Consider the following 27068-nt stretch of genomic DNA (forward strand, 5'->3'; position numbering starts at 1 on the left):
TTTTACATAAATAATAATAAAAAATACTCGAAAAATACTGGGGAGAAAAAAATTCAGATGTTACCAAATAATAACCGAAAACATCTGTCATTGTCATGTAAGTACAACTCTACACTTCGTAGTGCTTGTGCTACGATTGCAACCAAATAAAAAGAACAATAATAATAATGATAAACTTTATTTAAAAAACTGATATCAAAAACTGTCTTCTAGTTATAGTATAGTTATAGTATAGTTATAGTATAGTTACTGAGTTATAGTTACCTTTTAGATCAATAATTAACATTCAAATCACATGAATATAGAAAGTAACCCCTGCTTTCACTCGGGTAAAAGACGTGAATACTTCTTCTCCACCTGTGACAGTGGGCAGACTAAACAGACGAATCGTCCCCAGCTTGACGATGAGGAGGAAAAACACGTCTCCTCTTCCTCTTCCTCTCTCTTCCTCTTCCTCCTCCTCCTCCTCCGACAGAAGATGAGCTTAAAGTTAAAACACTTACCGATGGGAGCCGTGAGCGTTTAATTGGGTAGAATCACGTGGCTGTCACGTGACCCAGCTGTCTGGGCCCTGGTTCAGCGGCAGCGGCAGCAGCAGTCTGCGGGCAGAGGAAGCAGCGGCACCACCATCACCTCCACCACCTCCAGCAGCGGCAGCGGCAACAGCAGCAGCACACGACCGAGGTAAGCGCTCCACCGGCCGTTCATGGTTCTCCCGCTGACAACACGATTCCCCTCTTTGTCCCCCACGCCACCCTCTCACAGTTATCATGACTATATGTCTGCTAACGCAAAGAACCACCAGGATAAACTGTCGGCTAACGGGCTAACCGTCGCCCGGCTAGCGAACGAAGCGCCAGCGGCGGTTGGACGGAGCCAGCCTCTCCGCCGAGGTGGGTTCAGGCTCAGCTAGCGTTAGCTGCTCGGTTAGCCGGATAGCTACATCCCTGACTGCTGCTGCTCTTTGTGGAGGAGACAACACAGGCAGCCGACGGTAGCTACCTTCCCCCCCATCCCTCCCTCCCCGTAGCATCTCAGGTTGTTTTGGCATCTCTGCGTTTAAGTAGATTAATCAAACGTGGACGTATTAATCCCGCAGCGGACATGTTTTGGTCTGTGGAGACCCGCGGAGCTCTGGATCCAGGGTCTAGCTAGCTGCGGCTAGCTCGCGGGGATGTCCGTTTTGGGCATCATCTCACGGGCTTCAGCTGTATTTGGTTGTCATGTAGCATCACTTGACGTTACCGTTCCACCAGACGGGCACATCTTCGTGTTTTTGTTTCGTCTGCTTACTTGAATGTATGTGGATGTGATCTTGTATTTCAGTGACAGTGATTTCATCCAAATGGCATTTATATTTTCATCCATCGCTTCTCATTTTATTAGTCAGTGCCTGCTGCTCCGTCTCTGTCTTGTCCTCATTTGATTTCTCACCACTGCCACTGTCTGGATTTAATTTCCCTCCTTTCTTTTTTTTTAAATCACGTTGTTTGTTTGTTGTTGTTGTTTACAGCTCCTCGGTTTCCCACTTTAGCCCCTAAGGCCCTTTTAGTTCCATCCGGCATCTTAATGAAACGAGAGCTAAAATGATACATGGTCCTTTTTAAATAATTCATCAATTTGTTAAATATCCTTTCGCCGAGCAGGATAATCCTCGAAGTAAAGTGGTTGCTCAGGGAGATATAAGTAATGGTAAGTGAGGGCGTTTTAGGCAAACGCATTAGTATTTCAATTAATGGCTGTAGGCGGCAGGTGAGTGCTTTCAGCCCCTTTTTCATAATAAGACTCAGCCATTTGTATATATGACACATTTCTTTATTTGAGAGCGGCCATTTCTGTGTGATAACGACACCCTTTATGTATTTTTTATTTTTATTATTTTTTTTACAGCAGTCCTCCATGGGATCCCCGGGGCGGGTTAAAAAGATGCCATGACGTTACCAGGAGTTGACAGCTGATGGAGAGGAGACCCTGCTCCTCCTCTCTCTCACACTCAGCCTGGATCGTATGAGGAGGATGTGGAGCCGAGAAATGACACCCTGAACCGGACTGACAATTCACTCACGTCAAACTGGAAGCACTGGGTTGTGTTGAATGGATTGCGAGAGTTTACGAGCTTTTTTGTGGATGTTTGTTTTTGATCAGCTGACACTAGTCTGGAATTTACCACAGAGGATTTCTAAATATTTATTGCGATTCTCCCGTCTGTTGCCTTGTTACTGAGACGTCATCAGCGAGGCAGCTTACTGATCAAACACATCACAATGACTTGAATGAGTGCCTTTTGTTGTGTATGCATCCCATCTGGGTACATGTCCCCAATTCAACAACCTCATTTGTGCTTTCACTGATCACCCTCAATCTGTACTGCAAATCAAGAAGACCGCAGAGGGAAAGCGCCAGTACTATGCACCGTTGCCGCTGTCTCGCATCCGACACCGAACCAGTAACCTCAGCGGAGGAGAGGCGCTCATAACGGTACCGACCCTCCCTCAAAGAACCTCCTGACCTCCTGCCTGGTACTGTTGTCATCCACTGGGGTGTAGAGAGCTGCAGGGATGTTCGCCGCCGTGGAGCATGGTCCTGTCCTGTGTAGCGACTCCAACATCCTTTGCCTGTCCTGGAAGGGCCGGGTGCCCAAGAGTGAGAAGGAGAAGCCGGTGTGCAGGAAGCGGTACTACGAGGAGGGCTGGCTGGCTACTGGGAATGGCCGAGGAGTCGTCGGGGTCACGTTCACGTCCAGCCACTGTCGACGGGACCGGCCCACTCCACAGAGAGTAAACTTTAACCTCAGAGGACACAACAGCGAGGTAAGAAGAGTTTAATGAGAAAATGTATGCAAGATCGCTGAAAAGAATGTCAGGTAAAGAACAAAAGACAAATCTGAGTGAAATTATTGTCAATCTTTATTTTAATGTAGATATACCCTACCAACTAGTACTTGCCCATTTCAGTGGCGGTCATTAGTCATGATCATAAATGTTTCTACAGGAATAACCTCTATCATGGGCCATAACTGTTACGCAGTATTCCTGACTGTTCAATAGCAGTTTCGAAGTATTAATTAAGCAACCATCATAATTTAAATATGAATCATTACCTCCAAAATCTTCTCAATAACACAATACAGCGTTTGTACTTAGTCTTGTTGCTCATCTGACCCTCTTCAAATTAAAATCTTCACCATAAACTGCAGCAAAACATCAGATTCCTTCATTTAGCCTAATGGTGATAGGTTATTGATCCCATTGATCCTCTTAGAACATGCTTCTCAAACCCTCTCCCCCCTTTACACCAGGAATGCAAGTCACTGCAAATGATTATTTTTTTACTGTTGGTACTCGGGTGCTCAAGAAATGGATTTGAAGTGTAACATTTCCTTATCCAAGCTTGTCGGACTGCAGTGTCAGGTGCAGAACAATGTCCTTGAAGCTGTTAAGCTTGACAGATTTAGGGCAGGTTTTTGTCAGTAAGTGTCCTGAGTTTTTAGTTTTTCTACCTCCGGCAAATTTACTAATTTGACTAGACTAGACATGACTAACTCGTGGTTGACACCTTGCGCTAGCTCTCCCTGCTGTTCCTCAGTCAAAGTACTTCAGTGCTTCACTCCCTGGGATCTTATCTCTTACCATGGTTATACCCTCCCGAGTTTCCCAACACCAGTGCACTGGAGACCGTTTATGTTGTTTTTCGAAAGGTCAGCGGAGTAATGTCCGGGTCTGTTGCCCACCACGTGTTTGAATATTCCCGTCGGTGTAAAGCAGGGCTGGGACAAGTGGAAATTGCACACAGGTTGCTTTATTTCTTTCAGTGAGCATAGCTCTTCGTCAGATGGAGCAAGGTGCTGAGTCAGCATTCCATACGGCAGCTGAGGGGAGAGTGGATGAATCCCTACAGAGAGTGACTGAAGCAGAAATGTCATTTAACGCTGCCCACTTGAATCTGGTCCAAGTACTGAAATTTCCCTTTTGTTCTCGTGTATACACTGCAGAGGAGCTTAAAACCTGCACAACTCTAATTTACACACCTTTTTACATATATATTTGACATCAGCCCCCTATTCACACTGACTTTGTGTATTAAAATTACTAATCTCACTGTTAGAGAAGCTGCATGATAATAGGGTTTGCTGTTGGGTTTACTAATTGCATCCCTGTTGATGCAGTTGCAACAGCTTTCCTACCAGTGATTCAAACATAACTTTAATAGCACATGCCTTTTATATAAGATTTAATATATTACAACTTTACTATTTGGCTGCCATTCATCTATGAGACCATCACAATTTACACAATGTTTTAATCACCCAAATGTTTTTGACTCTCTTCCCTTCATCTGGTGGAGATATATGCAACCTGTTTTAATTCTAATTGACTTAATGGAAGCTCATCTTGCAGCACCTCCATTTTTTTGTGCGTTCGCAAAGATAGAAATTGTACCATCGAGTTGCATTTAATAAACCCATACAACTTTTGATTTTAACTATCAAGATGGTTTTCATATTTAATGCTGCAACTCGGAGTAAAACGCAATTCCCCACTGCCGTCTGCCCATCTGTAGTAATGTCCTCTCCACTTCTGCTTCTAAATTGGATTTAAAGCAATAAATAAATGGGTTGAGAAATGTGATTTCCATCACTTGTCCAGCCAATGCATAATTTGGGATTTCTGAAAGAAGTGGAAATCACATCGGCCAATGAATTCTGTCAAATTTATGATAGATCTGTGCTTTCACTCACTCACATCATTTTCCATCACAGTTCAGATGAGGGCAGGAGAAAAAGCAGTTTGCTGTATACAGTCAAAACACCAAGGAAAGGGACTCTTAAAGAATTTGGTATATAGTGTCCTGTCGAGTTCTAAAATATGCTTTAGAACAGAGAACGCCGGACTCTTCTGTCTGTCTTGTTTGTTATTTGCTTTGTTGTTTCTCAGTCTGTTTGACCTGCCTGAAGAAAGGGATCTGTTCATCCTGTTGTCTGACACATTTTCACTTTACTATCACGAAGGTCACAATCTCATTTCTAGTAATATTGGTCCTTTTTATGGCCAAAAGGAATATGAGGAGCAGAGTCAAGGTCCAGTGGTTGAGGAGGTGTCGGTGTGACACCTCAGTCTCTCTTGCAAATGAATGTGCCACAATATAGTCGTTTTTTGTGTTCTTGTCTGGACGGAGATATTTTGTAAAACGCAGGTCGTTGACTTTTTATTTTATTATTTAAACTGCGCGGGAAATATCTGATCAAAGAAATACCCACAGTAGTGTAGACAAGGCAAAAATATCTGAAAGTGTTCTTTCCTTTCTTTTTATAGTCATTTTAACATTTACATTTTTTTACTTGTATCAAATTGGAGCCATGCAGAAACTCAGTTCATCTTACTGGGCTCTTTAATTCTTCAGGCAAAAACTCATCTCTCATTAGTTTTTTGTGTAGTTTTTTCAAAGAACTATCTCATTACATTTAGACAACCTTCCCTTGTCTTCTAAAGCTGCTTACTCAGCAGAAAAGGCAGTCACTTCCCCTCACCGTCCCGTCCTTTGAATGACAGCGCCGTCATTGACCACTTGTCGTTGCTTGTGACGAGTGTCCTTTCATGTAAATTGGCTCAAGTCATTTTATGAATGAGCACACGCACAAGAAATGCAACATGAATTCATCTCTTAGGTGTCTGCTCCTGCCAAGATCAATACACACGCCAGCATCCTTGAGTTGGACCATTATTCCTGTTGATGGATAGACCCGAGTGTCCTGTGATCATAGCTAATGTAAGCGAACGTCTGAAGGGATGTATTTTTTGGACGCGGACCATTACAGGCAATGCATTAAGGTAAAGGGCAGATCTTAATCTGTCGGATATCTGTTAAGAACAGGGTGGACGGGTAGAGGTCTGTATTCTTGTCGAGTGTGTCTCTGCCCCTGCCTGGATAAAGGGGTTTGATTTACAAGGGCACTTGGATAAAAGCGTCTTATGTTGTTGGTGAAGCTCAGCTGTTGTCTAGCCATATCATCTATTCTGAAAGCTCTCACGGTCTCCTTCAGATAATTAAAAGGTTTCTCAAGGCCTATGATGCATTTCCGAGGAAGGTTTGTCCTCCTCCTGTGTCTAATTCTCCTTCGGTGAGTGTGACAGGTAATTACAAGGTAACCGCTTCAAAGAGAGTAATGTATACATGTATTGGTGCCCTGCTCTTTTTGTCTCAGTCTCCCACTGCCACATGTGTCATACTAGTCTATGCTTTTTGTATTTTCATGGCCTACATTACACTGTCAGGTCAGTTTTCTATTCTGAGAAAGTGATAAAGAAAAATCCTGGATCCATCCCTTTTGTGCAGATCCGCCCAATGGGTTCTTTCTTGGCCCATGTGCCATCCTTTCACCAAGTTTTGCAGAAATCTGTATTTTGGCTTAATCCAGCTGACGACAAACAAACCAACCAACAAACAAAAAACGGTCAGCGGTGAAAACATAACGTCCTTGGTGGAGGTAATTTGTCTGAAATGTTGGTCTTAACCAGAGCTGCAGTAAACTGTTATCTTCATTGCTGATGAATGTATAGATGTTTTTTATAGATTTGCTTGGTGTTTGAAATGTCAAATAACTAGTGAAAAAGTGCTCATCACAATTCCACAGAGCCCAACACGACATCTTCAAATAGCGTCTTTGTCCAACCAGGAGTCCCAAACCCGAAGATATTTTGTTTACAACAATGTAGAACAAAAAAGCACCGAAATATAGATGCTGTTGCATACACATTTGAGTTACAGCTATTTCAGACTAAAAATAAATCAACCTGACAAGTAAAACTGTCCTGATACTATTTTTATGATGTTATTTAAACAGAGCAGCTAACCTTCAGCAGCAGACATGTCATTTGCATCACACTTAAATCAAACTGAAAATAGATGAAAGAGAGTTTTCTGTCTTTTTCTATGACTGTACTTCTGATGCCGCAGAGTAGTCCCCCTGGGATGTACATCAGAATACATCAACGCCTCTTTTGACAATCAAGTGCTCCCCCCCCAGTACATTGTGTTGAGATGCTGAACAGAGTGAGCAGCTAGTCACTAGGTGTCCTTTCATTCTCCGTGAGAAGCCTGACAATGAACGTCACCATGTTGACAATGAAATGTCGGTCGCAGCATAGGTTTAGGGAAAATTGTCTGTCAGTATCCTGTCGTTAGTTGTGCCATGTCGAGAGGTAGAATCATCTTAGAGAAATACATTTATTTTTCCAGTGAAAATATTAACCACTGCGGGTTCCTTCCATTGCAGATCCAAGCATTTGCTCATTTCTTTAGTTGATGTAATGCAGTTTGTGTTTTAAAGTAAAAATCACATCATATTGGTGTATACTTTGAATAGTATTACATAATTGAAAGGGAACAAAACTGTAAATATTGTGTTATATATCTGCTCCTTTGCGTTTCACAATTTTGTCGGCGCATTGTCCAGCAACATAAATACATTACATCCTCTTGTATGCAGTGTGATAACCTCCTTATCGCTGCAGCATCACTGGCTCCTGTTGTGTTTGTCACAATAAGCTGTAGTTGTTGCAGTCAGAAAGTAGAACATTGAGTGACGGCCTCAGGAGAGGACAGGTTGTTGAAAATATGCACGGAGACAATGTCCTCAGCACATTGTCTTTGTGGCTATGGATTGTTACAACTGAAAACCCTTTATAGTGATGGTGTTATAGTTTTGACTTCTGAAACTGTTTACATATATCTGCACTTGGCCACCATTCCCATGAGTCTGATAGGTTGAGTCCCACCTGCTTGTTTTTTCCCTCAGAGGCCAGATCCAGGCTCTTTGCTCAGGCACAAGTGTCTATAAGGCCCTAATCCAACAGGGACCACTGACCCCAGGACACCAGCTCGTGTTTACCACCTCACCGTGTAGGTTGAACTCCCAGTGAAGCTGTTGTGCCCTACATGCTGAGCCCAGCACTGATTTGTTTTGATCAGATGTTCCTTACCCAAATAATAGCTCAGTCAATCCTCAATACCAATTTATCTGGCACATACATAGAGAATAGAAGAAAACTACAAGGTATTAACCAAGCATGTTTTAGGTTTTTATTCTTCAGAAACTTGTGTTGTGTAATTTGGTGTGACCAATATTGCAAATGTCAAGTGACACCCAGGTTTTAACAAAAGCACTCCAGAATGGAAGTATGATTAATTTCTGTTTTTTTCTTTCGTTTCCCATTTTTGTCTTGTATTTCGACTTCATGAGGTCCTTGGAAACTTTAACAAATGAGTAATATATCGGTTAGAGTGAATCTATTTTTCTAGCCCAACATGATGTTTCCCTCTCTGCCTCATTTTTTACTTGTGATGTTTTCATGCATTAAAGGTTGTGTCCTGGCGAAGCCGCATAAATAAATCAGTTTACATCTCTGTTAGAGGGCCTGTGCAAGAACCAGCACTGATCTGGGACCTGCACCGCTTTTTTAAAATGGGCAGGGAGGAGAAGAAGGATACTGAGGGACTTCAACAAATGCATCTGTTCAGATTCAGTGGGGAACATGGTAATAAATTGCAAGACAAGCAGAAAGTAGCTTCCTGAAACAAGCTGAGGAAAGTTTGAGTAAAGTGGTGCTTTTGATGCTTTGTGCTGCATTTCTGAGTTTTTCGTCAGTTTTGCTAACCTCCACACCCATCACCACCTGTGTTCACAAACTTATCTGTGATCCCTCGTCTTGTTGCACTGTTTAATTACTTCCTTTCTCTGCACCACAGCTCTGCACCCTCCTCCCCCGTCTATCACAATGCATCCTCCCTTGTGCCGGTCACTAACCTTGTCTTTGCTCTTACACATCTCCTTCTTGTTGACTACCTTCCTTTCCTCTCTCCTTATCTGACCTATTGACATTTGAAGCCCTGCTCAGGATTGAAGGGGACATGAACCCTCCGATGCATTAAAATGGTCTAACCAAATGTGCTTAGTGGAAATGGCTTTAGTGTGCTAATCCATCGTTGGAGAGGACATGTTGCGTAACACTCGAGCTCGGGCTGCTTCCTCAGATCCAGGTGTACTTTCCAAGAGGGACAGTGTGGCCTGTACAGTGGTTTCTCTTTGCTGTGAGCAGCATTTGTAGTCAGGGATCAGACAGACATATCTGCATACTTTGTTTTTAGAGTTGTGCTTTTTCAGATACAAACTCCTCATTTCATCCTACATGGCTAAGAAAAGAAGCTAAAAACCTTCTCCTCTTGTTGGTCTTTTTTTTTTACTGTGTATCTCACTTAATATTCACTGTTATGTTCCAGAGAGGTGCAGTATTTACTTAACAAAATCTGTGTGGTACGGCCCGGAGAAAGAGAAAAAATGTTTGGTACAAAGAGCCGATTCAGTATCACAAACATCCTCAGGGTATTATTGTAAGTGACTGAAGTCTCTGCATGCTGATGTTTAAAACGCACACCGTGTGAGCCATGTACAGGGGAATTGGGTAAAGTCTGAGCCGCCAGACCTCAACGTAATGGACCACTTCAAATGTATGTGCCGCTAAAAAAACTAAAAACATTTTCTTTTCTTTTTACATTTGATTCATTTTATTGTCACTGAATCTGGTGTAAAACCAGTTAATGTCCGCCACATACTTAACTTCTGTTGACTGAAGCACTGTAGAGAGAAAGTATCACCAAATTTACTACATACATAAAATAATGAATTGCTAAATAATCAAAATCATATTTAATTAAAGTTTTATCACATGCTTCCTCTACTCATAAACATGAAGATTATACCTCCCCTGAAGGTCACGTCCCATTGCCCCTTCTGTCACGCTGTAAATCACTATGTCCCACTTTGCCCATTCTGGCCTCGTTGCTTTTGTATCAGCACAGCACAGCATTTTTCTTTAATTGAGTTTATCATCTGATTTAATAGCACGCTAGACGCAGTTTCAGGGGTGGTACAAGAGATTGTGGAGGTAAAGCAGGGAATCTCCTTCCCACTTTCTTGTTCTGTGATTTTATTTTCAGTCGGGTGTTCAGTCATTAGTCAGGAAATCCCAGCAGCTTCAGAGTGTAGAGGGGCCAACATTTCTCAGACATTAAGAATATAAACGTTTGCTTTTCCTGCGTTCCTGTACTACTAGTCCAGCCTGTTTGTTTGTAACCTTGCAAAAAGAAAGGTCTCCCATGCGAAGGACCAGTGTTGCCATGGACCCATGAGCTCACGACCGCACCACGGTGACACTGCACTGTCACAGTGTCCTCTCACTTTTGCTGACTCCAATGCAACCCAAAGCTGTCCCTTGATTTGATTTAGTCCTCTCAGTTAAGTTGCTGGGGTCAGCTCAGCTCCCAGTCTCAGCAAGGGGCCCGGAGCTGCAGTGACAACAGCATGGCACCGCAGGGGTGAAGACGGTGCCAACTTGCCAAGCAGAAGTTGTCAATGGCCGTGTGTGGGCCAAAGAGCAGAATTAAAGGGATTGCAAACATGGACTTGCTCCCACTCTTATGAGGTATTGGTAGTGAAAGGACATGAGACAGGTATTTTATTTTTACCTTTCTTTAACATAGCAAGATAGCTTTTTTTGGTAACCTTTTCACCATTTTTCCAATGCAATAATTCATGGATCTATCTATGTGTGTGTAATCTGGTACAGCTTGATCAAATGTAATCATTGTTAGACCTTGGCATCCATATGCACTCGTCTCAGTCCTATTCTAGTTTTTATATTTGATTATAAGGTACATTGAAGATGTATGAGAAAGGGGGGTTCTAATCACCTACCACATGTTTTTATCTTTCCATTCATGCTGCACATGAGAATTACTGAAATCTGCATGTGTCTGTTCTGCCTCTGAGCTCTCTGGGCGCTCGCTGTCCTGTGGCTTCTCACTCTTATCCCGTCAGTCTCCATGTGACGTCTGATCTCCCAGATCGCTGCGTCACTGTGAGGTGCTCAGCTGGCCCCCTTGCGGGATGCCTGACTAGCTCACACTAATCTCCACACTGAGCTAAATTTATACACATAAACACACTGACACATGCATTATTATACTCACCTTCATAGGGATGCAGATAAGTGTGTTCACATGAATCGTGTGTAAACCCTATGCTAATTATTTCTTTTTTTGTTTTTGTTTGGCCCTTCCTTGTTGGATGTTACAATTATGCAGACTGTAGTTTTCTACCTAATCTAAAGCCTCATGTCTACACTGGCTGGAGCTGAATTATGTTGTATAATATTTAGTTCACCAGAGGTTGCAGACAGTGAATCCAGTGGATGGAGTAACGGATCGTTATTCCCCCCAAATGAGATCCTTGTGCATGAAAATTGATCTTTGACAATACTACTGTCGAAGCTTTGCAAACAGTGAGCACTGCTGCATTAGGTGACTGAATGATGGATAGCAGGTTGCCTTTAATGATCCGTGAACATGGTCCCCTCAGTCAGAATGACAGAAACCTTAAGAGACCCCACCTGCAGACCTGCACCAGGTCAGATCTCATTGTGTCCTGCAGGTTGCTAGCTGAGACACACCTATGGAGCACCAGTAGGTTTTTATACCACAGGGAGCAGGAGTAAAACCACAGCTCCCAGGGCACCTTGTCTCTTTTAAAAACAGTTCTTTATTGACACAGATTTGTTGATGCAGCCTGCAAACAATCAGGAGCATTGGTGTCAACATTTTGCACTGTATAACTCTGGAGAAATGATTGTTTTCTTTGGAGGAAAATATAATTTTCACCTGTTGCTCTGGACCACGGATCGTTAAGACTGTGTGATTGTTGCGGGGTATGACGAGGAGATGCTTTTAAAAAGAGCAAGACTTTTTGCATATCCAACTCTCGGCCACTGATCTGTTGGATTTGCACTCGTAGAGCGTAAACCACGCTAAAACCGGCCCTGTGTTGTGTGACCTAGCGTGTACAACCCACGTGCTTCGCTCAGTGAGAACAGAGCTGCTCCCTGCTTAGGATTATTCCTCTGGGAATAGGCTGAGTCACGCTACAGAAGACTAGACGGATAGAGACACAGAGGGAGAAGGCGGGGGGGGCAGCATGGAGTTTGAAATGGTGGTGTGACACTGACAAAGAAAGAGGTTATGAACAGTTTGATCTCTATTGTTCTCTGCCAGTGATCAACACTGACCTCCTCTGCAGATCCTCCCTCAAGGCAACGGAGATCTCTATTTACTCAACTCAGAGCAAATACAGAAACTCATGCATGTGTGAGTCACTGCTGTAAGTGGTTGTACAGTTTGTTGTATTCTCTGTTGGGACGGTCATGCACCAGGTCACTCTGTGCCCTCCCTTCACTCGCTGCTTCTCTCCTTTCTTTGTATTTCTTGCTATCACTTTCTCTTTTAAAGTCACATCCCTCTTTATATATTTTACTTTCTCCATAGTCCTTTTTTCAGCAAATTAAACACTTTTCAACAAAATGAGAATTAATAACATACGCCATCACTGTCGAGCTATAATCAGGAGGAACAATCAGGAATATGTGGCACAGGGACAGGAAACGGAATAATTGAATCTCATTGTCTTTAATATTCAGGATATTAGCAGCTCCTCTGCGACTCTTTCAAAATGAGGTTAACCCACTTTGGGATATATTTCCGTCTGGTTTGATACTAATTTTATCTCACTGGGAACTTTCTGCATTTTAGTCTTTCAGCTGACGTTCTCATTTAGAGCCACTAGTACGGTGCCTGTTCCAAACCGTATCTCATTAATAGTTGAATATTCAATTACAATATCTAATTATCTTATAATTTTCCATGTCATTAATTAATTAATATTAATTACAGATCTTATCAGGAAATACTGGACCATGATTTCATGCTGTGATACATACATACACATTCATTAGGTTCACCTACATAAAACTAATGGAGTATATAAGTCAACAGGCAAACAATAAACTATGCATGCTATCATTAATGTTGCTGTACTAGTTTATCCTAACCTATTTATATGATTAGGATAAATAGGTTAGGATAACCTTGTTATTATCTGCTGTTGGTAAGAGAGAAGCTGCGTCACAGGACGGCCATTGCTAAATTCTTTACAATCTTCCAAACTATGAAATCTGGAATATAATTTACATCATTCAGAAAATACTTGTTTCACTAGCGGACAGAGGCAGAAACATTAGCTCCCTATGACGATGCATGCTAGTCTCCAAGTCTTTGCCTCTAACTCTCCCTTTTGATTTATTTTCTGTGTGTCTTTCAGGTGGTGTTGGTGCGGTGGAATGAGCCCTTCCAGAAATTGGCCACCTGTGATACTGATGGAGGGATCTTCGTTTGGATCCAGTACGAGGGACGCTGGTCTGTGGAGCTGGTCAATGACCGTGGAGCTCAGGTATGAGACGATGTAAAAAGAGATAAAAGAAATCAACAATTAAAATGCATTTTTACTCATTTGTAAAGTTTTAACAGAAATTAGAGAGCAATCAAAGAAATGAAAATGTAATGGGTTGAATATAAAGAGTCAAAAGCATAATACAGAACTGCAATGGGAGCTAATACACAGCAGCAACAATAAATAAACTGAAAAATAGTGATCTACAATATGTCCGTGAATATGATTGAATGTAACTCACGTTCATCTACAAGGAAAGTTAAGATAACGCTTTATTCTTCCCACATTTCCAGCATAATGTGGCTGATGGAGGCATTTACGTCTAACATTTCACTTGACGATTAAAAAATAACTTCCAGGAAAAGTGTGATGCGTAGGCTTCATCGATCAATCACTGTCACGCTCTGAGCTGAGTCTGACACATCCTGACAGCTTCTCCTCTTTTGTGATCAATTTATCTGCTAGATGAGAGTCTTAACAACTGCCTCACTTGTTAAATATGTTGTATAAATTGGGGGCTCCACTCCTCTCCCCCCAGAGAAGTTTTTATGTCATACAAGTAAAATATATATATATATATATATATCTCCTCCTCTGTCCTCTCTCAGTATGAGGCGTTTCAGCAGCCTCCAGAAAAGTGTTTACTGTGGGAGAGAGGAGCTCCCTCTGCTGCGGACTTTGGGATTTTGAGCCATGCACACCATATACATTCACTAAAAAACATATAGAACCCACTAGAGGACTGGGAGAGACTGAAAAAGCACAATAGGTCTCCTATAAAATCCAAATAAGCATCAGAGCGTGTTGATACTGCACATAACAGGGATAAGAATAAATGGTTCTTTTCAATAAACGTGGTAATCGTTCACTCGCAGCATTTCAATCTTACCTGACGTGTCTTGTCCGCTGCAGGTGAGTGACTTCACCTGGTCCCATGATGGCACCCAGGCTCTCATCTCCTACCGCGATGGATTCGTCCTGGTGGGATCAGTCAGCGGCCAGAGACACTGGTCCTCCGAGATCAACCTGGAAAGCCAGATATCCTGTGGTATCTGGACCCCTGACGACCAGCAGGTAACACACACATTCCCTCTGAATTTTGATGGTACAACGTGTACAAAGTTTTCAGTTTAGATTTTCCACTTTTAGTAGGTAGACTAGAGATAGGCCCTGGGGGAGATTGGCTGTGAGCGACAGGAAACATTCTCTGTCTTGAATGTGTTGGGTTTTCGTTGGGCTATGTTTTTGTTTTCATGCCTTTACATTGTCGGGTTGGACATCATCAGGCTTTGAGTCCGTACACGTATCTCTGTCTGTTCATCACCTTCATCCTATTTATATCCATTTCTCTGACTTGTTTTCCTTGTGATATGCACACTGTTTTTGTGATCTTTATCTGTCGTCTCCTTTCCTTTTTCAAAGCGCACCTCTTCTTCCATTACTGCTTACCTGTGATTGTGTCCTACTTAATTGTCTCTTCTTCTCCTTAATAACCCTTTTACCGTTTCTGTCCCAGGTGTTGTTTGGTACAGCAGACGGACAGGTGATAGTGATGGACTGCCATGGGCGCATGCTGGCCCACATACTGCTGCATGAGTCGGATGGCATCGTCGGCATGTCCTGGAACTACCCCAGTTTTCTGGTGGAGGACAGCAGCGAGAGCGACACGGACTCTGACGACTACTCCCCACCACAAGGTTCGTCCGGTCAGAGTTTGATTTGAAACCTAAATTCTTAATTATGCACATGTTCAGTCGACTCAGGTGAACAATCACCCGGTTAACCTGGAAAAGAAAGTGGGTTGTCTTGAAATAAGATCAAATAAGCAACTCTTTTAAATGTAAAAAAGTGAGCAGTCCCACAAGGAACGAGTTTCATGTAGTTAGCTCTCCTCACTCTCCTCATGATTTCAGTGTGCACAACAGCCCATGTAAGGACCCCATCTTAATTGCTTCCTGTTTTGTCTTTTTACGTCCATGTCTCAGCACCTCCCAGTTGCTGAGGCTGAACTGATGATGGTCTGTCATTGTCCCCCGGTGCACCCCCCCCCCTCCCTTTCACCATGAGCCAAGCGGTAAAGCTGAAAAAGTGCTTGCCTTAGCTAGAACACTGATAATGTTCTAACTCACTAATTAATCCAGTCAATAGTAATTGATTGGGCTTGATTAAGCTTGATAGAAATGATCTCTCAAGTCAACAGCCTGACTGAGACCCCCCCCGCCAGATCTCTCTGTCATGATATATGATTATGACCTGTCATTGCTGCAAAGCACAGCACAACACACTGAATGTACAGCAGTATCGTATATATGATTTGATGCTAAACCCATTGCATTTTGATGAGGTATAAATGTAGTCACTGTTATTGGGCTGAGAGTTGAGCGGAGGTGGATATTTTACCGGTGTTAGTATTTGGGTCATTGCCGGACGATGTGAAAGGACACTCAAGGATTTTTTGTTTTAATGCAAAACACATGGGCCGTTGTGTGAAGGTGTGTTATTTATAGCAGTTTAACTGGGAATGGCAGTTGTGTGCAGCAGTGAAATGTGCTGAGTGTGTTATAGTGCAGTTTTGTATTCCTGTGAATGGGACACACTTAAAATGAATTACAACTGCCAGGATATGGAACTGTCTCCCATAACGGCCCTCGACTACACCGACAATAAACGCACACAGCCCTCCGTGCATCCAGGCTGGTTTTATGGCCCACTCCGGAGATGAATATTGATCACCTAATCCTCTGTAGGTTACCAGTGTGATGCCTCATTTATGGCTGCAACTTACAATTCTTTTCACTGCCAATAATTTTCTCGATTACTCGTCTCGTTTATAAATACAATATAAATAAACGTACGTCACAGTTTTCTCAAATTAATTAATTGATATTCCGTATTTTCTTCATGTTACTTACACGACAATTTTTGATGTATAATGTCAAATCTCCAGGATTTAAATGACAAATTTTTATTATTTTAGCTCTAGTCCCTTAATGGACATTTATCAACATCCACTGTAGGCACCACATTACTTTAGTGTACAAACATGTGAGTCAGTACAGCTGTCTGTCACCTCACTGTGTTTCTGCCACACTGAGATGTTTGTGTTGTTCTCTGTCTCTCCTCAGTGCACAGCCAGAGGCCACTGCTGACAGTCAGCTTCACCTCTGGTGACATCAACCTGATGAACAACTACGATGACCTCTCTCCCACCCTCATCCACACCAGTCTAAAAGGTGAGTGGGTCTCTTTATTTATTATTTATACTGTTTCATATAACGCATAGTGTCGTTGCAGCTATCTTTTGTTTCTCTCACAGAAAAAGCCCAGAGGAATGTTGGGCTTTCTTTCTTTCTTTTAAATTACCTGCATATGTTAGTGTTAATAAAGTTGTGAGTACTTTTATTTCTTGTGCTGTAGATGTGGTGGTCCAGTGGTGCTCACAGGGAGACCTCCTGGCAGTGGCAGGGATGGAGAGGACAGTCCTCTCCCCTGACCCTTCCTGTCCTCCCCCCACCAGGAACGCCATTGTCAAGTTTTACAATGTTCAGGGTGAACACATCTACACACTGGACACACCAGCACAGGTGATAATATTCAGCATTTTATGAATTTTAATAAAATAAAGAATACAATTTATTTGAGGATATCGTGGCTGTGACCAAAGTCTGTTCAGCGGTTCACCACAAGCATGCACATCCCCTCATCTCTTTGTAAATTTCATTGAAGACTGCTCTCCTCAGAATCTAGAAGAAATTAGCTCTTGCAAAGTTCAACAAAGAATTTTATCACAGTTGTTACAGTCAAAAACCACAAGATTTATTTTAATGTCTGACATTAACCTTATTAAAGGACGTGGTGCCTTCTGTAATGTATCTGCTCTATTATCCTGCAGCGTCCGATCACAACGCTTTGCTGGGGTCACCGGGACTCCCGTCTGTTCTTGGCGTGTGGCCCAGCGCTTTATGTTGTGCGAGTGGAACACCGCGTAGCCAGCCTGCAGCTCCTCTGCCAGCAGAGCATAGCCACAGCAGTGAAAGAGGAAAAAGATGTTGCCAAGCTCACCATGCCTTCCCGCCTCTGCTCCTACGTCACTGCCGCTTTCATCCCCACCATCAAGGTAACTCAAGGCAGGAGGGTGTGAAGACCCATTAAAACAATAAATGTGAAGTGCTTAAAGGAAATGTAATCTATGCATCCCAGTGTTGTCATAGATTTCACCTTCTTAGACCTCATTTGACTTGGGTGAACATCCTCTATAAAATAGACACCAGGCAAATTGACAGCAGAAGAAAAATTTATTAGCAAAACTGTGGTAATAGCAACGTTTTTAAACTACACTTTCTCTTCCAGCCCCCCATCCCAGATCCCAACAACATGCGCGATTTTGTGAGCTATCCAACAGCTGGGAACGAGCGTCTGCACTGTACGATGAAACGTACGGAGGACAACCCCGAGGTGGGGGGGCCCTGCTACACTCTGTACCTGGAGTACCTCGGAGGTCTGGTGCCGATCCTCAAGGGCAGACGAATAAGTAAACTGCGGCCGGAGTTTGTCATTATGGACCCCAAGACTGATGGGAAAACGGGTAAAACTGAGCTTCCTTCATGTTGTTTACCTGATAGAACATAATAAACAAACAGTCGATCATTTCCCAATTGACATGTTTGCTGAGTGTATATTCCAAGCAGTAAAATCTGGGACATTTAAGTCTGCTGTTAAATGTAAATACAGCAGGTACTTAAATATAAACTATGCTAATATAAACTATTATATTATGGACTATTAAAAGTGGTTGACATTTTCGTAACAGTAAAATATATCAGAATTTGACTCGCCTCTGACTCCCATGTAGTCATTGTTTGATTAGTAGTAACTGTACTGTATTTTAATCCAAACATTTTTTGGCGTTCCAGAAAATTTGAAATGCTAAATGTCTTCCTCTCAGACACATTTGTCTGCTCCATTACTTTTCTGGTTATTTGAGTTTCTTGCATTGGCGCTTGGTGAGTTAGTATGTTCTAGTTACATTGGGCAGATTGGGCCCGTGTTAATTAAATGCTGCTTAATGGAGGCTCTGATGGCCCCTGGGTTCCTCATAAATCAAAGTGCGCTCTCTCTGCTTGCAGTGATAAATGAAGCCAACCATGAAATGGTTCCAGCCCATTCACACTTTAATGTTCATCAAATAAATGAGCTCAGCCTAAACCAGAGCAGCACTGGTTCACAAACTGTATGAATAAGGAAACCGAGAAAAGAGACTGATTTGGACTGATATGATCTAAATGTGTAGAAATGGTGGAAAACAACTTCAGTACCATCATGTTTTGTTAAAATTTAGGTTTTTGCTTCAAAGTAGTAGATTCCTGCAGTGCTAATTTTATTGTAATGATTGTAAAAAACTGTTGTTGTATGGAGATTTAGTCCTTTCCAGAGTTGTAGATGAAACACCGATAATAATAACCCATTTGCCCCAAAGTAACTATTCTTTCCATCCATCATCTTGTTTTCTCTCCCCAGATGAGATATACGGAAACAGTCTGATATCCGCCATGATCGACAGCTGTAACTGCTCGGACTCCAGTGACATCGAGCTGAGCGATGACTGGGTTGGCAAAAAATCTCCAAAGATATCCAGAGGCAGCAAATCTCCCAAACTGCCCCGGTAACCAGACCCTGCAGCATGTCTTCTTTAGCTTATATTTCCTTTTTTAATGGGTTTCTGATCCATTAGCAGGCAACAGTCCACGGGAAACAGTCTGCACATTTCCACAAGACTGGGATCAAGGGAGTTTTTGTGTGTGTGTGTGTGTGTGTGTGTGTGTGTGTGTGTGTGTGTGTGTGTGTGTGTGTGTGTGTGTGTGTGTGTGTGTGTGTGTGTGTGTGTGTGTGTGTGTGTGTGTGTGTGTGTGTGTGTGTGTGTGTGTGTTTCAGTTATTTTGTTTGAATCAAGAAACATTTTAATGCGAATTCAGAACTTTTTGAAAACACTTATTTTCCCATATGAACTTTAAGTTACTTAAATTTTGATTTTTTTTTCTGTCATTTCTCTTACGTCATCCTACAACAAATGAAAACATAATAATGTTAAATTAGTTCGATTTTAATTAACCTTTCGGTCTTATACAATATGGTACTAGAATTTAATCCTTTTATAGAATTAGTTTTGCATAGTATCTCAGGAACGAATTTAAGAAATATCTGAGCCCTTAACCCTCTTATATTAACCCTTTGCATCCACAGTGCATTTTAATGGATTGTTCTACTTTGATTTTTGTGTCACTGCATGCCTAAACTTTCTTTTTTTATTTGCTACCTTCTCTGTAGAGACTTAGTTTGTCCCTTTACCAACAGGATCAACATTGATCCCAGAAAATCGCCCAAACTGTCTCGTGCTACACAGGAGATCTCCCGGTCGCCACGGTTACCCATACGGAAGCCCTCAATTGGTTCGCCCAGTCTAACACGGAGGGAATTCCCTCTAGATGACATCACTCAGGTAAAAGTTGATCTTTGAGCAGAATGAATTTGCCTATTAACTGCATCAATCTCACATGTCAGTGCTGCCATGTATGGATCAGTCATGTCACTGTTTGTCCAGGGTTGGGGGTAATATTGCTTAATATTAAACTCATGTATTTACATAATATGATTCTCTTTTGGTCATTGCAGCAAAATTACCTTGCTCAGGTCACATCCAATATTTGGGGAACAAAGTTCAAGATAGTGGGGCTAGCCGCATTCTTGCCGACCAATCTGGGTGCAGGTAACCAATCAACACCTGTGTCTTTGTCAATTTAAAGTTAATGACTAATTGGTTTAAAATGTCCTTTCTTTAGTTTGCTAATTGAACCCTGTTCCTTGCCCCTCAGTCATCTACAAGACGAGCCTCCTCCATCTGCAGCCCAGACAGATGACCATATACCTGCCAGAGGTGCGTAAGATCTCCATGGACTACATAAATCTTCCCGTCTTCAGTGCCAATGTCTTCAGTGAGGATGAAGATGACCTGCCTGTCACAGGCCCTGCTGGTGGCGCTGCTGACAACCCTCCCTGCACTGTTAACATCCCCATCGCCCCCATTCATAGCCCTGCACAGGCCATGTCTCCTGCTCAAAGCATTGGTCTGGTCCAGTCGCTCCTAGCCAATCAAAATGTTCAGTTGGACATCCTCACAAATCCCACCGCAACCACTGCTGGTGCAGCTGCCGGTGGCTCAGACCAAAGTCAGGACACCATCCTGACAGCCCAGTACACAGTTCCCACCAGGTATTCTAATCCTGGTCAGGTAATCTTTGGAGGGCTGGAAATTGGTCGCCTAATGGTGGGACCTCCGCATTCTCATCATCCATCGCAACAACCAAATCACCATCAGCAGCAGCACCAACATCAACTGCAACACCAACAACAACAAATTCAGCAGCATCACCAACAACAGCTTCAGCAGCAACAGCAACTCCAACAACAACAGCAGCAGATGCTCCAGCACCAACAGTTACAACAGCACATTCAGCAGCAGCTTCAACACATGCAGCAGCAGCAGCAGCAACAGCATCAACAGCAGCTGCAGCAGCACATACAGCAGCAACAGCAGCTGCAACAGCAACAACAACAAATTCAGCAGCAACAGCAACTACAACAGCAACAACAACAGATTCAGCAGCAACTGCAGCAACAGCAACAAATGCACCATCAACAGCAATCACAGCAGCAGCATCAGATGCAGCAGCAGCATCAGCAGCAGCATCACCATCAACTTCAGCATCAGCTTCAGATTCAAATCCCTGTTCCCTCCATGTCATCAGGACAGCCTTCAGGTGCAGCTGTGCACCAGCTCCAGTCGGGGGCGCTGCAGATACAGATTCCTCATCCACCTGCTGATTTAGTGGTTGAGAGAGCAGTGGGGGGTGAACACGAGCACCTACTGAAAATCAAAACCACTCGTTCAACTCCACAGCTGGCTGAGGGGGATACAGTGGTGTTCAGTGCCCCGCTGGAGCTCAGCAAGATGAACCCCCCACCCCCCTACCCAGGGACGGTGGCTGCTGCTGTGGCTGCTGCAGCAGCTGCTGCCTCAGCATCAGCCTCCGCCACAGCCTCCAATTCTGGAACAGGAGGGGGCACCAGTGGGACTCCTCCTCCTGGTGACCTTTGTCTGAAGAAGGGAGAGTTTCCACTTTATCCTTCAGGTCAGCAACAAGCACAGTACCCCACACCACTGGGATATGAAAGGATAACGACATTTGACAGCAGTGGGAATGTGGAGGAAGTATGTCGTCCTAGAACGCGCCTTGTCTGCAATCAGAATGTGTACACACTCCAGGGACCTGGCAGCTCTGCCACTCTCAGGGTCACCTCTTCATCATCCTCTTCTTCAGCTGAGAAGAAGATCCAGCTGCCCTATACCTCTGCCACTCTCAACAGACTTACTGCACCTCGCTATTCCATACCCAGCGGAGATCCGCCCCCATACCCTGACACAGCCAATCAGAACAGTGCGGTTGGCAGGAACCCTGGACAGAGGCTTGACAGCAGTCTGATCCACGCCACTCTCAGGAGGAACAGCCGAGAGGCTGCTCTCAAAGTTTCCCAGATGCTGGAACCACCTAGACCACTGCCTCCCAAGGCCAAAAATAGTGCACTAGCAGCCTCATTCCAGCAGAGGGTTCCAACAGCCTTATATACCTGCAGTCAGTGTAGCAGTGGATCCAGTGTTGGAGGTACTGCTCCAGGAAGCGCTAATGGAATAGCTGGAGGGACTATTATCAGACAAGATTTCCCTCCCAGGAATGGGGCCCCACACAGCACAGTTATCGTTCACTCCAACAGCACTACTCCTCTGGCCTCCCAGTCCTCTTACAACCTGCTGAGCGCTCTTGAAGGATCTGGGAGTTCAGCAGGAGGAGGAAGCAACAGAGACAGGGCTGATTATGTTAATTCAGCTTTTACTGAGGATGAAACACTGAATCAGACTCTGAGGCATCTGGCATTAGGAGGAAGTGATGCATCAGGGCTGGTTGTCAAACGCCCACCTCCCTATCAGTGGGACCCAGCTGCCACAGAGGAGGTGTGGGTTCCTCAGGAGCGGACAGCAACATTGAACCCCGCTGGCCCCCCCGGACCCCACAAACCACCCCCTCTTATTCTAACCCCAGCTCAGCACTTGGATGTGTCCAGGCTGCCTTTTTTACTTTCTCCAAAGTCACCCACCAGCCCCAGTGCTGCCTCATTTCAAGCTGCTGCAGCAGCTGCAGGCTACCAAGTCTCTCTCCAGTACCCTCCAGCAACTGCCTATTCTGGTGCCCAGCTTCAGGCCATCCCAGGGTCGCCACGCCCCTGCTCCTCTCCAAAGGAGATGGTGGCACCAGTACCCTTCTCCCAGCAGGAAGCAACCCTTGTCTTACCGCCAGGTTATGCAGCAAATCTGGCCAGCCTGGCTTGCTGCCCCCTCCCACCCATGTATCCAGGAGGAAGCGCTTGTTCCGGGCTTCCCATTCCTCCCATTGCTCTTCACACTCCTTGGGGTACCTATAACTCCTGCCCCCCTATGCCCAGTCCTGCAGTACCGCTCCCACCGAAAGCCTCCCACATGACAGTAGACAAAAATGTTCTCTCTCCTCCTCCCCCTCCACCTCCTCCGCCACCCCCTCCACCACCACCAGCAGAACTGCAGAGCCATGGAGGATTGCAAGAGGCCATGGCTGAGGCTGGGGAAGGTTTTCAGGAAGTGTTGTCTTTGACTGAGAGCCCTGTGCCACAGCGGTCTGAGAAGTTCAGCAAGAAGAACCGCAAGCGGGGGGATGGTCGGGCTGACGAAGCCAACGTGCCACCACTAGCTGAAGGGAGCAAGCCGAAGAAGGAGGGCAGAGCTCTGGGCGATTTTAACTCGCTCATCTCCAGTCCGCGGCTGGGAGGGAGGGACAAGAAGAAGCTGAAGGGACAGAAGGAGCAGCAGTTGAAGGCTAAGAAGTTGAGCAAAGCCACTGCCAATAGCGAATTCCAAGACAGTTCAGAAAGTGAGCCGGAGCTGTTCATCAGCGGGGATGAGCTGCTCAATCAGTGTCAGAGCAGTAAGAAGGGCTGGAAGAGTAAGAGGAACCTGCGGGCTGCCAGTGAACTGGACGAGATCAAGTGTCGAAAGGCCAACGAGAAGGAGGACAGAGGGCTGGGCAGCCAGGGGTTTGTGTACGTCATGGCCAACAAGCAGCCACTGTGGAATGAGGCCACGCAGGTCTACCAGCTGGACTTTGGTGGACGCGTAACTCAGGAGTCTGCCAAGAACTTTCAAATAGAACTTGAGGGCAGACAGGTAAGAGAGGGCCGGTACAAAAAACACCACTCACTACATGTTATTCTCCTATTTATACAGTAGCACCTTCCTGTAGTCTGTTCTAACCCTATTTTTGTTTACACAGGTGATGCAGTTCGGCAGGATTGATGGCAACGCCTACATCCTGGACTTCCAGTACCCCTTCTCTGCTGTTCAGGCCTTTGCTGTGGCTTTAGCCAACGTCACTCAACGCCTCAAATGAAAAGTGCTATCCATACTCACCCCGAGATTTATGTTGGATCTAAATGCAATCTTTTGAACGGGGCACAGTTGTTTCATTTGAGAGTAATCGTTTTTGATTTTGGAGAGAAGAGTAAAATCCGCCCTGGTCATAGAAAGAGATACAATCATGCTGCACTACACAATGCTGCCACTAGAGTTGGTGCAATAAGCATTGGCTGCATCTGCTAAGGATGCCCTCAGATTTCTCTCCATTTGGGAGTCGGTGGCACCTTCGCAATGCATGTAGGGCCAAAGAGTTGAGCTTTGGTAATCATCATGCAAATAAATGCTGCTTTAGCTAGAAGAAGCTTAAAGACATGAGAACTGATGGGGTGACTGAGAGAGGAAGTGTTGAGGGGCAGTTTTCAGACGAGGCAGCAGTAATACTTGAAAACCACTCTGGATATCAAAGATGGGTTGTTGTTGTTTTTTTAATCCCAGAGCGCACAGGTACTACTGGGCACTGAAATCCATTGCTGTACAAAAACGTCAGTGAAACAGTTACCACTTTATTATATTGCTTTTTGCTTTTAGGATGTAATTAAATGACTAAACGTGGTGGAGGGCAGGAGGGACTTTTTTAGTTTTTGCTCTCAGCCATTCCTTCTGCTCAGTCTGTCTAGGCTGGAATTGAGGCTTAGATATATGCATCATTTAGGAGCACTACTAGGAGTTTCCCAACTTTGAAAAGTGTGTCAAAGGTCAAGGAGTGAATATGTCTGAGATGAGCTGCAGTCTTTTCCACATGGACTTTGAAGGACGAAGAAATGTTACTCTGCTCCATGGATTAATTTATACGTGCATTTTGTTCTTATCTATTCAGATATAAATTTAAACATTATCATGATTGTTTGTGATATACAATCCTCATACCCTGTCGTCATGGATTTCAATTGACCTGCTTTATTTGGGAGACTGGTTACTGAATTTGAATATTGCTGCGTAGTCTGGAGTATTGAGGTGGAAGTGGTGTAAAGAATAGCTTTGACTGACATCCTGTACTTACTGAAATATCTACATATACATGGTGACACAGGCACAGATGGAACAACTAAACCTCTGGGATGAAGTGATTTGTCACCTGCTGTCACTTCTGTGAAGTGAGTGTGTAGTTTTGGGGGGGGGGGGACCCTGCTCTTAGAGATCACACTAAACATGTAAGCAAGGTACAGGAAATATTTTTGTATATTTCACCTATGCCATTTCATACTCTTTACAGAAGTCATGTAAATACATATTGGTCATGTGTAAATGTCGTAGAGACGATGGTGACTTTGAAAGATGTCTGTTCAACGCCTGTCTCCATTGTGTTTTAAGTGTAACTTCAGGTGTGGAGCGGAGCTGTGTAGTGCTGTTTAAACTCCACAGCCTCGACCACAAACATGTTGTGAAGCTGAAATCATTGTCACTGAATCTTTTGAAGTCAGAACTCCAATGAAGGATGAAGCTATTGAAATCTGTTCATTTAGTAAGCTGACACTGAAATCTGAAAAGCTGGTTTATTTTTCTTTTTTTCTTTCAGGCAGTGAAGCTTGTGTTCGTGTTAAACTAAGGACGGAGCAGGGCCGGTTGATAGGAACGTGTGCAAGAGTAGGCACATTTGCAAATATCTGCTATAAGCTTTATTTGTTTGAGACGGTACCCAAAATCACTAAAAATGCTAGGCTTGATTACGTGAGGTCAATGTGATTGGTGTCACCTCAAATATTTGTGCCAAAATATGCATTTGCTGAATATTTAGAGTTTGGAAAAAAAAAAATGGGCCTAGAGGCAAGTGTAACTTCTTGTTATAAAAGAAAGCTGTCACTTTGGACCAGCTCTGCTTTGGTCTCTGAATTTATGAGATTATTACATACTTAAGTGTGATCTGTCCATATCACATTGAGATGCATGTCTGTAAGAGGAGAGTTGGAAGGATGGAGATTGAAAAGGAATCTCGACTGATCCTAAAAAAAAAATACAAAATAAAAAAATATTTTAAAAACCTGAGCATGGCATAAAGAAAATACCCACCTTTTTTGTGTTAGTTGTGCAATATTTTGTTTGGGAAAAGAAAATCAATCCTTTGTCATCACTTTTGACCACAGTTTGATACCGTTCTTTTGTTCAGCATCGCAATTGCTGGTCTGTACATTTTATTTATGAGATTATTTCCTAAAGGAGATATAGTATCTATACATACTGTATATTGTGGAGTTTTCCAAACATTTCTTTGTGTTGATAAAAGTTTGTTGAAGCCCACATTGTGAGGTTGGAATGCCGGGTGGGGTGGGGGTCGGGAAGGGGCAGATTCTCTGTGTTTTGTGAAGTTTGCGTTGGATGGAAAACGATGTGAATGATTAAATGCCCAGTTTAGTGTAGCTGGTAGACTAGTCGTGTAGAGTGTAACTGTCAAGTCAAGGTGTGTCTGTATTCAACTGTGCAGTCTACCAATCCCATCAGTGTTAAATCTATCTTCAGAGGTGTGTGGTCATGGCTTCTTTCCCATACACTCACCATTCACACGAGTTCACAAGTGTAAGCCACTGAGTTCATGTTCAGAATTGCCTAAGGATTCACTTTAAACTGATTTTATGAGATGACCTGTTGTAGATATTATAGGATTTGGCTTTTCTTTAGAAAAGATAATGTGCTTTGTATTTGTAGGTGTAGACTTAAATGACAAAACCCCCACAAAAAATCTGAGTCTGATTTGGTGACTGAATGTTTATAGTGAATGGATAGTAAGGCATGCCATGTAAATTATTTTATAATTGTATATGTCACGCATCTTTTGAATAAAACGTCATTGTTTCCGGAAAAAAAAACACCCAATTTTTTTTCTTTTTGTCTCATTAGTATATTCAGTACTGTTGCTGAATTCAGAGGTGGCATTGTTTAAAGCTAACCAGGTATTGAGTTAAGGCTTTTTATTTATGAATGTATTCACTATTATGGGTTTTAATAAGTTTATCTTTGTGACTTTGCTCTGTGAAAGGTGCTACCAATGATATACTAAATAAACCTACTAACCTTTTTGACTTGTCATAGCAGGAAAAGCACAACTTCTCTTTTCCATCTAAGTGTCTGTAATTCATGACAGTGAGATAACTTGCACAACACCAGGGCCCTAACACTGACACAGCTAAATGCACTGCAGCATTATAAATGAAATGCTTTCCATTTGTGTCAAAATGGCACATTCTT

At 43.4% G+C, this 27068-nt stretch overlaps 1 protein-coding gene across 3 annotated transcripts; it reads left to right on the plus strand.

Moving 5' to 3' along the window:
* The first annotated feature begins 498 nt into the window (after positions 1 to 498).
* On the plus strand, positions 499 to 26691 carry tulp4a (TUB like protein 4a). Of its 3 annotated transcripts, none has more exons than XM_047338049.1 (14): positions 499 to 684; positions 1891 to 2810; positions 13205 to 13333; positions 14246 to 14407; positions 14850 to 15030; positions 16459 to 16566; positions 16751 to 16917; positions 17226 to 17450; positions 17684 to 17918; positions 18851 to 18995; positions 19658 to 19829; positions 20003 to 20096; positions 20203 to 23639; positions 23746 to 26691. In XM_047338049.1, exons 2-14 carry the CDS (start codon positions 2559 to 2561, stop codon positions 23860 to 23862), a joined length of 5424 nt encoding a protein of 1807 aa, XP_047194005.1. In that variant the 5' UTR covers positions 499 to 684; positions 1891 to 2558; the 3' UTR covers positions 23863 to 26691. The 3 variants fall into 3 exon arrangements, with proteins under 3 accessions (XP_047194005.1, XP_047194007.1, XP_047194006.1); XM_047338051.1 differs by having other exon boundaries at positions 19685 to 19829; XM_047338050.1 differs by lacking the exon at positions 499 to 684 and adding an exon at positions 922 to 994.
* The last annotated feature ends 377 nt before the right edge of the window (positions 26692 to 27068 follow it).

Source organism: Hippoglossus stenolepis, chromosome 20 (assembly GCF_022539355.2).
Source record: "Hippoglossus stenolepis isolate QCI-W04-F060 chromosome 20, HSTE1.2, whole genome shotgun sequence".
NCBI classification, from domain to species: domain Eukaryota; kingdom Metazoa; phylum Chordata; class Actinopteri; order Pleuronectiformes; family Pleuronectidae; genus Hippoglossus; species Hippoglossus stenolepis.

Coding starts and splice junctions, on each gene's coding strand:
- tulp4a (XM_047338049.1), top strand. CDS start 2,559: ATGTTCGCCGCCGTGGAGCATGGTCCTGTCCTGTGTAGCGACTCCAAC. Junction 2,811..13,204: donor TCAGAGGACACAACAGCGAG/GTAAGAAGAGTT, acceptor TGTGTCTTTCAG/GTGGTGTTGGTGCGGTGGAA. Junction 14,408..14,849: donor GGACCCCTGACGACCAGCAG/GTAACACACACA, acceptor TTTCTGTCCCAG/GTGTTGTTTGGTACAGCAGA.